Source organism: Pelecanus crispus, chromosome Z (genome assembly GCF_030463565.1).
Source record: "Pelecanus crispus isolate bPelCri1 chromosome Z, bPelCri1.pri, whole genome shotgun sequence".
Taxonomy (NCBI): Eukaryota; Metazoa; Chordata; class Aves; order Pelecaniformes; family Pelecanidae; genus Pelecanus; species Pelecanus crispus.
The window spans coordinates 5,047,204-5,059,371 of NC_134676.1; the positions used below are offsets into that span (position 1 = coordinate 5,047,204).

The window sequence follows — 12,168 nt, forward strand, 5'->3', positions numbered from 1 at the left end:
TTTCCATGAAGGTAGACAGCTGTCACACACCCAAAAAAAAACCCCTTTGGGCTGCCTCAGGGCTTTAGAAGGCAATGGGAACTACTTATTCTAAGCCTTAGATCACAATTTCCTTATTGTTCACTTTGATTAACATATCAAATCCCTGCTGAAGACATTAAGGAGAAATTTAACCGTTCACTTCTGTTTAAAGAAAATGCTCAAACCAAGAAGTGCTCCAGGCATGAGTCTAGAACTCATCTTGACAAACTTGGAAAAAAACATTATGTGTCCCTAACCCTGAAATGACAAGAGAAAACAAAACAAGGGAGCAAAACCCAATGATCTAGTAGATGTAAAGGGAGTCTGTCATCACCATAGTTGCACCTCCAAAGAGACAACTCCAGGAAAAATCCAGAGCCTGGACAGGGAAAAAGGAGAAAACCAGACTCCCTGATCGGTTCAATTCTAAGTGGTAATGGTCAACCAAATCCTGACAGGGACATCTCCTGGTGAAGGTGCTGTCTGGAGGCCAGGTGTGTATCACATACAGAAAAAACGGATAAAGAAACAGTAAGTTTGGGGGTTGTTTTATGAAAAATAGGTGATGTTTACAAACGCAAGGCTACGTCAACACCTAAAAATGAGCGTGCTTGCTGGAAGGTCACAAGTGTGCCATCCAACGGCAAGAAGAGTAAGCCAGAAAGCTGCAGAAGTAGGGCAAAAATTCCAAAATGTTTTACTAGTGCAAATAAATAGACAGTAGAAGGGAAATCTTCCACGCAGGCCGCTTCAGGTGAACTGGAGTTTGCTGGGCTCTGGCATCTCAAGAGTCAGCGTATCAATCTGCTTTGAGAACTCTGCCTCCAAGGCATTCTAGCAGGAGAGAAAAGCAAGAGGAATCAGTGACCATGAAACAGTTTTCCTACATTTTTGTTAGACAAACATATCTGCAATGATCGAACCTTGGGATATTATTAGCACTGATTAACCCAAGTATTGGACCAGAAGGTCTCACTACTGCAAACAGTGGCAGTCTCTGTAGACAGCTCCAGAGAAATCTCCAAATCAAGGGCTAAACAAGCTCGGTTGCCTTTATACTGTGATATCAGACACCTTCAAGCTGAAGAGGTACACTCCAGAGGCAAGTATTCTGACCTGGTAAAAGCCTCAGGCTGGTAAGGCTTGTATTTCTGGATCAAAACCAAGTGGGTTACCGACCTGAGCAGTCCCATCTGAAACTGTACAAAATACTCTCAAATAGCTATGGTTTTTTTGATTGCAGCTTTAACGCTTATCACTGAGTATCTTGCTCTTTGTCTATGAGCAAGCAGACAGTAGCCCAAAGAAATTAAGACAGGTTTTATGTTCAAATGTGGCCCAGCTCACTCAGGAAAGCTACGTACGAACTTCCCAAACAGCTTTATATCAGTGTTTCCCAACAACCATACCTGCAGATTACACAAGCACGGATGAAATGGGCATTCTGTTTTATAGGGGAAGGTCCCCATCGCAGTCTAGGAGACAGCTGTCAAATAAAATACGGGCCCTAGAGCCCTCTGAGAGTTTGGGAGCAGGGAGGAAGGTTGGGAGACCAGTAAGTTGCAACACAGCTGAGTGAATAAACATTCTGACAGGTGAAGCAGACAAAACCCAGAGGGATATAGATACCTAATCCCCACTGATACCATTATGCCCAACTGCCTTTGTAGCTTAGATACCGTTCCTCCACCAGTTCCTCCTACCAATATGCACAGCTTCTGCCTTACCAGAGCAAAACTTCCCTCTAGAGATCATTAAGACTACAATCTGAGGTAGATAAATCCACAACCAATTAATATATATAGCTTGTTTTGGAATGACAGCACTCATTTAAATCTCTGTGAAAGATAAAAAAAAAAACCTTACCAGTTCTCGTTTTACTTCTTCAATCTTCACTCGTGCAAGGGAAGGATTCTAGTGAGAGAAAATGGCATTAAAAAAAAAAAAAAATCAGTATTTCAGCTGGAAACACAGAGTCCCTGCATCATTGCAAGAGTCTAATGATGTACCGCAGGGGAATTCAGGGATAATTAAATCAGTTTTGTGTACACGCTTCACACGCAAAAGGTACTGACATTAAAAACCTAGTATCAGTTTGGTTTGGGCAATCGCATATTTTTCAAAAGTCTGGTATGGCCTGAAGTCTAAAAAAAACCCCTGTTTTCAGCAATTTTCCAAACCTACCAATCGAGGAACTGGACTTTAAACATATCCATGCATGAATTTTCCAAAGCACAATACGCTTGCAAGGATAAACCTCCCTCCCTCCTTCTGCCTGCACCAGAAGCGAGGCATCAGGGCTCTCCCTGTCTCCACTGACAGCAAGATGGGAGGGAGGGAGGGGGGAACTGGAGAACTTAATCCAATTTGAATGTCCTGTTTCGCTTGAGGAAAGGAGGCAGCTGCCTCTTGGAGTAAGACGGATTTAAAAGAGCAGTTCCACCTTCTCCCTTCATCCTTTTCTTCTAGGAGGGAGACAGAGGTAGTTGTATGAGGGAGATGTGTTGAGAGGCAGGAACTCGATGGAGGGGCTAAGGAGGTGGAGAGAGAAGGGTGGCCCAGCAGACAGGCCCCTAGTTCATAATACAAGAGACGCAATTAGTCATAGAGTTTGTGTGATTTTGGACAACTCTCTCTGTTTCTCTGGACCTCTATGCTCCGTTTATAAGCACTGGCAAAAAAACTTTTTCACTTCTTGCACAGAAAGGTCTGAGGTTAGCTCTATCAAAGGCCACGGGGTGCTCAGATGAGGAGGCAACAGGCCATATCAGGTAACTCAAATACAAAACTGTATACTACACAGTCACAACTGTATTTAATAAAACCAAAACCCTTCAACTATTCGCTCCAGTTTTCGCTACTTCTCCCCTGAATGACAAAGAGAAAAGTCTTTATCTATAAAACCAATGGCAATCTTCCAAAGGAGATTGGAAGCAGAATCATAGAATAGAGTCATAGAATCATTTAGGTTGGAAAAGACCTTTAAGGTCATCCAGTCCAACCATTAACCTAACACTGCCAAGGCCACCACTAAACCAATTAAGGGGAGAGTAATAATTAATTTCAGGTTTCCTGGCTTGGTGGCTGGATTATTTATAATGAAAGTAAAACTAGGAATCATTAAGGTTGGAAAGGACCTCTAAGATCATCAGTCCAACCATCAACCCAAGACCTCCATGCCCACTAAACCATGTCCCAAAGTGCCATGTCTACCCGGTTTTTGAACCCCTCCAGGGATGGTGACTCCACCACCTCTCTAGGCAGCCTGTTCCAATGCTTGAACACTCTTTCAGTAAAGAAATTTCTCATAATATCCAATCTAAACCTCCCCTGATGCAACTTGAGGCCCTCTCCCCTCGTCCTAATCAAGTACTATAAGTACTTGGGTTTAGTGGTCCCAAATATCACAGGTGGTGATGTACAGACATCACACAAAGCCAAGGTCTTCTGTTTCATGGACTAAAGCCCTGCTTACCCATGACTTCTTTAAGCCACTGTGAAGTTGTTTACAAAATGACCCTTAACTGAAACAGTCTATTGTAACAAGCGTTCTAATTTGAAAAGAGTAAAATCCTTTTTAGAACAGATGCGTCACACAGCAGTCTGACAGTAACTCCTAGCACAGGGACCAATAGTAACAATAGCCGAAATATAAAATGAAGAAAAGATACACAGACAAGGGCTTTCAAAACTACAATTTAGTCACCTAAATGAGAAAACCTGTGTTTTCAGAGAGCTGAGTACCCAGCACCCTCAAGAGAAATCAAAGAAAATGATGGAGCAGCCAGTACTCACACAAGCTAGAGTACTTGTTCAGGGGACAATGCCTACATTTGGCTTTTTCTTCATAATCATTAAAATCTTGCTCAGAGCTCCAACCTCTGCATAATGTGCTGTGTCCATCATATTGACAGCCTGATGACAAGTATAGCTAATATGTTGGTAAATCTCAAAAAAATTGTTATACTAAGGAATTATATTTTCTTCCACATTTCTTTGTCTAGTTTCTAGCTGATTTACCTTGATACTGAGCTCACCCAGCAAGTCTGTGCGTTTTGTTAGAACAAAGTTTGCCTGGTAAGCATACTTAATCTCTTGGCTTTGATTAATAAATAGATACCCTTCTGTTTAAGTAAAGTCTGCTGTTTACACCATTAGTAGGCCTGTAGGACATTCACCTGTCCACTGAAACCATTACAACAACATCCTTTATGTTCTGAAGTCCATTAAAATTAATCTGATGGAAATACAATAGAACAGTGGAAAAAAATAATTACAGGAGTTAAATCTAGGTAGGACTCCAGTTTCTTCTTCAAAGAAACAATTTCTTCTTGCAGTCCAGCCAGTTTCTGTGAAGAGAGCAAGGCAGATTATATTCTTTAGTCTTACTTGTAGAAGTGATGTAAATCAGTGAAATAGAGCCACAATTATCTACAGCACTTCAGAATTCACAGATGTTGGCGAGAGCTTTCGTGATCCTTCTTAAAACCCACGGAAAACTAAAGATCTGCTGTTCATTCAGTTATCAGTCAGTCAAACCCGGTTCATATTTTACACAGAGGTATCAATTAATTTTTCTTTGTTGTGAAGACATCTTCAGATGTCTCTTCTTGCAGTATAACCACCTGATCTCTCCTCCCTGAAAGGAGGGGGGACTTCAAGTGAAAATCCACCAGACAGAGGACTCTCGCTGTCAACATGACTGCAGGAGAGAACTGAGCCCCAAGGAAGGGGACACATTCTCATGCCCATGGCTTCTGTGTGAAAAGAGTTTTGCACATGCAGCAGCTTTTAAAAAGACTCCCCTCACACTTGCACTGCTTTGCTTATTCTGTTAACAAAGGGAAATAATGTCTCCTTGGGGCTGAAAACTGAGCACCTTCCACAGCCCTCAACTCTTTTCAAATAATCAAAGTACAAAAAAAATGCATCCTGAAGATAAAGCCATTTGTGCTGCCCAATTCACTGAGCTCTTGGCAAAGCAGATATAGAAATGTTGGGGAGTCAGAGCTGCCCTTATGCTCAGGTTCTAGAAGATGACAACTCTAGAAAATTACCTATGACTTTTTGTATGTAAAATTCCAACACAGATGATTTTTGGTTAGTACTCTTCTGAAACACTGTGCAATGTAAACATTGCCACCCAGCGCTGGTTCATGAGAATGACAACATAAAAATCAGGAAACCCATTTTCATTGTTCAACCTAACCAACATGCAGGAAAAGCTGGCAAAAGAAACGGGGAGAAAGACTAAGTTCTCATTACAGTAAGAGCAAATAATATTAAGATGTGGTGAGTGCAGACAGAACAACACAAATACATGTTACATGTGTACAAATGCTTCAGCATGAAGCTGGAGAATCTATAGCTAGTAACTCAAGAATGTGCTTTTTCCTTTCACAAATTATCCTGCTGGGCTTACAATACAGCTGAAAAACGTTATATTTAAAGACACAAGGAAAAAAAAGCACACAGTGGTTCAGAATTTGGGTTTCACCTGACCTCCTCCCCTTGCTCTGAAGTGTTTGAAAGCAGCTTTATTTCACACAAAGTAGCAAGAATCACCTGGCTCATTCTGTCAAGTAATTGCAATACACAGGGAGCCATGTAACAGGCTACAGTTCACAGAATATCCACTCTGTTTATAACATGAATTGCAGAGAGAGGAGGCAGATCACGGGCTGCCAATTTTTTTCTAGTGGCAGGGAATTTATTCCATGGAAATTCTCCAGTAGGCTATATTGCCAATTACAGACAGAGGCAGAAAGAGAAGAAAAGGAAAAAGGCAACAAAAATAAAGATTCCAATTATTCCCCTCAATCAGTCCAGAAGGAAAGCTTCTTTCCAAGTCCAAAATAAGCCCATACCTAACCCTGAAGAAAAGGTGCCACTTCAGCACCCATAGATGCTTCTCAGTTTCTCGGAGGGACAAACCCATCCCATATACCCCACTTCAGAGGTATCCATCTGGGATTTTTATTTGTGCTTCTTTTTTACCATTAATATTTCTTCAGGTAACCAGGGTCCTGAAACCACCCAACAAACAAGCCTGGTCTGTAGCACTGTAGAAACATCCACCTTGTACCGAAAGACCGTACCTCAGACAGGCTCACGAGTGCCTCGTGCGTCAGCGACTGGTCCAACCCTGTGGCAGCAAGCTGCTCCTACAAACAGGAAAGAGTTTGTTCATAACTGACCACAAAATGTAACAGGATTTAAAAACATATATGTAAAGATGATACCATTTCCTTGGGTTTTGATCTAAACAGGCAAACAAGAACGCAGCTTGTCAACAACAGAAATGTGTGCTATTTGAACCACAGCTATAGCTGCTATACAAAATCAGTTGCTACTAAAATTTATGCCAAGAATAACAAGTCTTTCCAGAAGACTGCTGGGAGAAGAGCACATGGCAAGGCTGGGAAGAGGCCTCGCAGTAAAATGTCATCAACTCTAATACAACATTTTCCATCTCATATTTGTCAAGGTATCGGGCAGCATCCAAGTGGGAAATAAAGCATTCACATCTCCTTCATCATGTAGGAGAGGTGAAGGAGAAGACGGTACTTCTGCCTTCTGTGTTTAATCATTCATTAATTTCACAAAATGGCTATATTCAGAATTTTGACACACAATTTACCTCAGTGAACCAGCTGCTCTACTGGCAGCTGTCTGTATACTCTTATATGACAGTACCTCACAATAAGCACAAGGTAGTCCGAGCAAATACAATTCTCAGGGAAAGAGGACAAAGTGTCCTTGCATTTACCATAGGATGTCCTGGAGAGAGACCATGAATATAGGAGGAACAACTGAAGTGTAGTAACACTTTGTCCGGTTAGCCCAAGGTTCCTAGATCCTGGAGTTTAGGAAGCTCCAGAGATATCTTTAACTACAATTTTGGGCCCAACCAAGCATGACTGTGCCATCCCATCACAAAGTCTTGTTAGTAAATTCCTTCCATCTACCTCAGCAGCCTTGATCCTGATTTTTAAATCCTCGGATTTATCTGTCAGGAACTTCAGGTTCTGGGATCGGCTGTCAGCTTTGGCCTTTTCTACTTCCAGAAGTTCCTCCGTTTTTTTAAGATCCCTTAAAAAAAAAACACAAAAAGAAACAAACTTTTACATTCAAAGAGATCCCAGTATACAAATACTGCTTAATTATCTATGCTCAGGCAAAACTCTGTAAATGCAACCAACACGAGAAGGGAGAGAATGGAGACCAACTTGCACTTCCCTGCAAGATTTCCCAGTGGAAACATCCATATCCGTTACATCCAGAGTCCCAAAGGCCAGGGAAAAAAAACAGCCCAAGGGGAAAGCCATCTGCGTAAAAGCAGAGAGTAACAGTCTTCTGCATAATTCCCTACTTCAATTAGAGACCTGCTACGCAAGCTAAACTTAAGATCACAGAGAGGGGCCATGGCAAACCTGCACAAAGCACGCAGGTCTGGTATTTTTTGCTACAAGCAGTGCCAGAATTACTACTTTAAAAGACAAAAACCAGAAAATAATTAGACTGCAAGGGGGCTGTGGAGATCATTGGGCCAATCCCAACTCAAGGCAGGGGCTGATCCTGCTATGCTTGGCAAAGCACTTCAGATTACATCCTCTAGGGAATGGACTTGATACTTTTTTTTTTTTTTCTTAAAAAAGCCTCCCACACGCTGATGTGGGTTAACACTGGTTAAAGGAAATCCTTACCTAGAAACGGTTTTTGTTTTGCCTGGCTCCTTCACTGTGACTACAGAGTCCATGCTAGATGTGGTAAGAAAATCAGGTTTGCCTTCAACCTCAGATGAAGGCAACTGGTGGAAGATGCCAGCCCATATCTGAAAACTGCTTGTAGACCATTTTTGGTTCCAAATAATGGGTTTGATGGTACCCCAAATCTCTTTTGATTACTGAATGTGTCGATAGCACATGGCTTTTCACAGATACTTCCAAATATTGTGAATTAGAGATATGTCAAAACCCTGAAAATTCAGTTATCCTTGTTAGTTATCACAACTGATGTTCCACATTGCAGGGATGAGCAGCATTGCTTACATCTTTCCCTTTTCTCATCCATTACTCACTCCTCTAACTGCTTTTCCAGCATCAGCGCTGCAGTCAGTTTTTTCCTAATGTTGGCCAATTCCAGTTCCATTTCTCTGTTTTTCGATTCTGTTGCGTACAGCTCCGAAGTCATATCATTGATGGCACAGAAGAAGCTGGTGAAAAGAGAGATTCAGTGGGAATGCTCAGGAGTCAGCTCTTCTGCAACGCAGAATTATTATTATTATCATTATTTTCTCCACACTTTCCACAAATTACTTGTTTTTTTGGTTGTTCTTGTATTATGATACATCAGGTAACTGCCAGCTATTTTAGAGAAGGAAAGTAAAGTAAGTCACTAAGGGCATTTGCTTCCCTTAACTAACAGATTTCATCTGGAAGAGGAAACGGCCCAGCAATCTCAGTAGGAGGAAGTGAACAAGACCTGGCACTCTAGTGACACGATCAGATGCTCCACTCCTGGCTTGCCAAATTGCCTTTGAAACTGTATTCAGTCCCTGAAAATGCACATCCCCGAGACGTGCCCAGCAGTATTTCAGTCTCTTCCCAAACAGTTCAAAGCTGCTTGCCCCTCCAGCTCAGGAGAAGAGCTGTAAGAGCCAAGCTCCTGAACATCATACAAAAAATTGGATTCCAAGGTAGATTTTAGCCCTTCCTTACTGCCGGTGCTCAGCACAAACCTGCTGTGCTATAGGTCAAATCCGGGCTAGGGAGAGGGGCCCAGGAAGAGCAGACTAACAGCTGCCATTTCTCTGCGGCTGAGCTAAGGAAATCTCCTTACATTAACCGAGGCCAGGGAAGAGGGGGAAGAAACAGGAGCTGAGACAAAGACCAGTTACAGTTCCCCAGTCCTTGCCTAAGCAGCATGAAACCTGCTCTAGCTTGTGCTACCTGGCACGACAGTCTGAGCGGCAGCGTCCTGCAGCCACTGACCACAAAAGCAGGGGCAAAAGAGGGATTTAACTGTGGCCGAGGCACCTCTCGGGCGTCAGAGACTTCCTTTGCTGGGATAATCAAGAGTTAGAGCTTTCTGCTCAGTTCCCGTGTCCTCCAGAGCGGCCCAAGGGGTGCAAAAGAAGCCGGACAAGTGATTCCTGGTGTGAAAGTCAAGTTTGAAACTATTGAATAGAAAAAGCAGAGGAAAACAGCACAGACCATGACCCCTGGTGCACAGCGGGAAGAATTACCTGGCAAGAGAAGTGTCCTTTGTTTCAAGTGTCATTGCGCTGTTTACCAGGACATTGAGGTAGCTGGTGCCTTCGCTGGACAGACTGGATAGAGAAAGATCCAGGCTTTCCGCAAGAAGGCCCTGTAGATAGTTAGCTGGAAAACAAATACAACCCAAAATAGTAATTTTGTTTATATTACTCTTCTTTTAAGGCCTAGATGGGACTCTTTTCTTTTAACATGTGTGTTAAAAACCGTATTTTGGTCTCCTGAACCACTCGCTCCAAGAAACCCACATTAGCACTCACTCACTCTAGACAGCTCGAGCATAACTTAATCACCTCACTGTTGTTTCAACTTCCTCAACTGCTTTCCTTAACAGTGGATTAGCACCAGCTCAGACTCTTAAATCAGCGGTAGGGTTGCTTCCCTGTCTACCCAGCCGATATTCCAATGCTGTGCTATTCAGCCCAGCAGGCTAGGAGGTTTTAGCAATTAATCTGCTTCTCCTGTATTTACAGCCTGCTCAAGACGGCTTAAAAAATTGGTCTTGACCAACCTTATGTCACCATAAATTTTGCTGAAAGGAAGGCATAGGATACATTGTAGTAAAAGCTGTACCAGAACAAAAGCTGAGTTTTTTCCAATATATTTTTTTATATATATATATATATTTATTTCTATATACTTATTTATTCGTAAGATTTTAACAAAGGCAATCTTCAGGGTCACTAAGAAAAACTAACTTTGATGAAACTGAGAAGTGGAGCTTCAAACTCACCTTCTGCTTCATATTCTGTTGCCTTCTGCTTCATGTCCTCTATCAGCAAAGAAACATCCCTGTCTCTGGCTTCATTGCATTCTGCAAGCTCATACAAGATATCAACTGTCCTCGCATTCACTTCGTACTGTGGAATAGGCTGATTCCCGTATATTTTCTTTAGCCATGACGTAACCTGCCAGAGAAGGGGGGGGGGAGAGTAAATGGTCAAGTGAAACAGCAGAAAATAGCTGATAGATGTGAGAAATGTAAAGTGCTGCAAGCTCTGAAGAATAACTCCTGCTATGTCAGTCGAGGCATAGGTGGAAAAAGGGGAGACAGCGTCCTTTGGCTCTTCTTCGATCACCCTCTGTAGTCTAGAAAACCATTCCCCTTTTAACCTCCCTCATTTCACTGGACACCTTTACCAGGTGATAAAATTGTACCTTTTTATTCAGATGACCTGTTTGCTACAGACACGCTAATGATCCAAGAGATGTTAAATGGGTATTTGGGCAGCTGGGGAAAACTGCATTGAAGCAGCGTGGGATAAAACTGCCCAAACCATGATCACTGGGAACAGTCTCTACAGGCTAGCAGGGGAGAAGGAGTTACTACAACGTGCAGGCATGAGCCCTGCAGAGCACAGTGAAAAGGAGGTCAGAAATGGGGAGAGATTAACACAGTGCTCTCAGGTGGCACGGAAGGATTAGATTATGAGTAATAATAATCAAAAACGTGGATGTTCAACTCTAAGGAAACATAAATTCTTGTCTAAGGCTATCTAAGCAACCTGATGATGGAAAAGGATCCAGTTTTCTAAGTTAAAAAGACATTTCTTTCTGGCTCATCCTTCTTTACGCTTCTACCTTACCGGCACCTCAGCGATGTACACTGCACACAGCAAACTATTCTGGGGAGAAAACCATTGAGCCCTTAGGAGCAAACAGCACTAGGTATACGTAGATGAAAACTCTAATACCACAAAAACACCAAGTTCACGATCAAAGGATAAATCGCCTCTTTCTACCGCTTTCTGTAGGGACAGTGATTTGAAATGCAAAATCTTCAGGCAGCCCAGATGTTCATAACCTAACATTTCAAACCAGCTGTGAGCTTATACTTTAAGGTCAGCGAGCTCGGGCTGTTACCCCGCCGGTAGCAGAGGGGGAAGCGGGCGAACACAGGACTCACCGCTGCAAAGCCCCCCCAGCCACCCCGCCTTGCCTGCCCCCCAACATTTAAAGGGGCAAGAAAAGGGCACGGGCTGGCTCCTGCTCTTAAACCGCGCACGTCCGAGCGCCAGCCCGGCAAAGCGACGATGCCAGGGCCCAGCAAAACCTTCAGCGCAACCGCTCGGGTGCCTCGCCCGTAGGGCCGAGGGCTCCGCTGAGGCACCGGGGCCGGCTCCGCGCCGCTGCCCCCCACCAGGCCCGGGGCCGGCGGGGAGCAGCCCCCGGGGGGGCGAGGGGCAGCCGGAGGACGGGGCCCCCTCCAGCTGCGGGACTCCCGCTCCGTGAGCCGCGCCGCGCCCCGGCCCCGCCGTTACCCGCTGGAGCTTCTCCTCCATGGCGGCCTCCGCCTCCTTCAGCCTCCCGCCCGCCGCGCCGCGGGGCATGATGGGGCTGGTAGTTCGGGTGCGGGGGGTGCGCCGGGGAACCGGCCCGGGGGGGAACCGGCCCGGGGGGGAACAGGCCCGGGGGGAACCGGCCTGGGGGGAACTGGCCCGGGGGGGAACCGGCCTGAGGGGGGAACCGGCCTGGGGGGAACCGGCCTGGGGGGGGTACCGGCACGGGGGATCCGGCCCGGGGGGGAACCGGCCCGGGGGGGAACCGGCCTGGGGAGGAACCGGCCCGGGGGGACCCGGCCAGGGGGGAACCGGCCTGGGGAGGAACCGGCCCGGGGGGACCCGGCCAGGGGGGAACCGGCCCGGGGGGGAACCGGCCCGGCGGGAGCGCAGCTTCCCGGTTTTAAATTGTTAAAACACAGAGAAAATAATAATACTAATAATAAAAAAAAATCATCGAATCGTTTAGGTTGGAAAAGACCTTTAAGATCATCCAGTCCAACCATTCACCGAACACTACCAACTCCACCACTAAACCAATTAAGGGGAGAGTAATAATTTCATGTTTCCTGGCTTGGTGGCTGGATTATTTT

The 12,168-nt window shown here is 44.6% G+C and overlaps 1 protein-coding gene across 1 annotated transcript; it reads right to left on the bottom strand.

Moving 5' to 3' along the window:
• Window positions 1-342: 342 nt before the first annotated feature.
• HAUS1 (HAUS augmin like complex subunit 1) lies at window positions 343-11,599 on the bottom strand. The gene is made up of 9 exons (XM_075726211.1): window positions 11,558-11,599; window positions 10,030-10,204; window positions 9,269-9,404; window positions 8,102-8,236; window positions 6,990-7,113; window positions 6,120-6,185; window positions 4,299-4,370; window positions 1,888-1,935; window positions 343-855 (listed from the first exon to the last, which is right to left on the bottom strand). The coding sequence occupies exons 1-9, from the start codon at window positions 11,576-11,578 to the stop codon at window positions 772-774; spliced, it is 861 nt and encodes a 286-aa protein (XP_075582326.1). The 5' UTR covers window positions 11,579-11,599; the 3' UTR covers window positions 343-771.
• Between the last annotated feature and the right edge of the window lie 569 nt (window positions 11,600-12,168).

What these genes read in the sequence shown, in the direction of transcription:
- HAUS1 (XM_075726211.1), bottom strand. Translation starts at nt 11,578, where the DNA reads ATGGAGGAGAAGCTCCAGCGG. An exon ending in AACAGAATATGAAGCAGAAG is followed by an intron (nt 9,405 to 10,029) that starts GTGAGTTTGAAG and finishes TTTGTTTTCCAG; the next exon opens with CTAACTATCTACAGGGCCTT. An exon ending in TCAGGATCAAGGCTGCTGAG is followed by an intron (nt 6,186 to 6,989) that starts GTAGATGGAAGG and finishes TCCTGTTTGTAG; the next exon opens with GAGCAGCTTGCTGCCACAGG.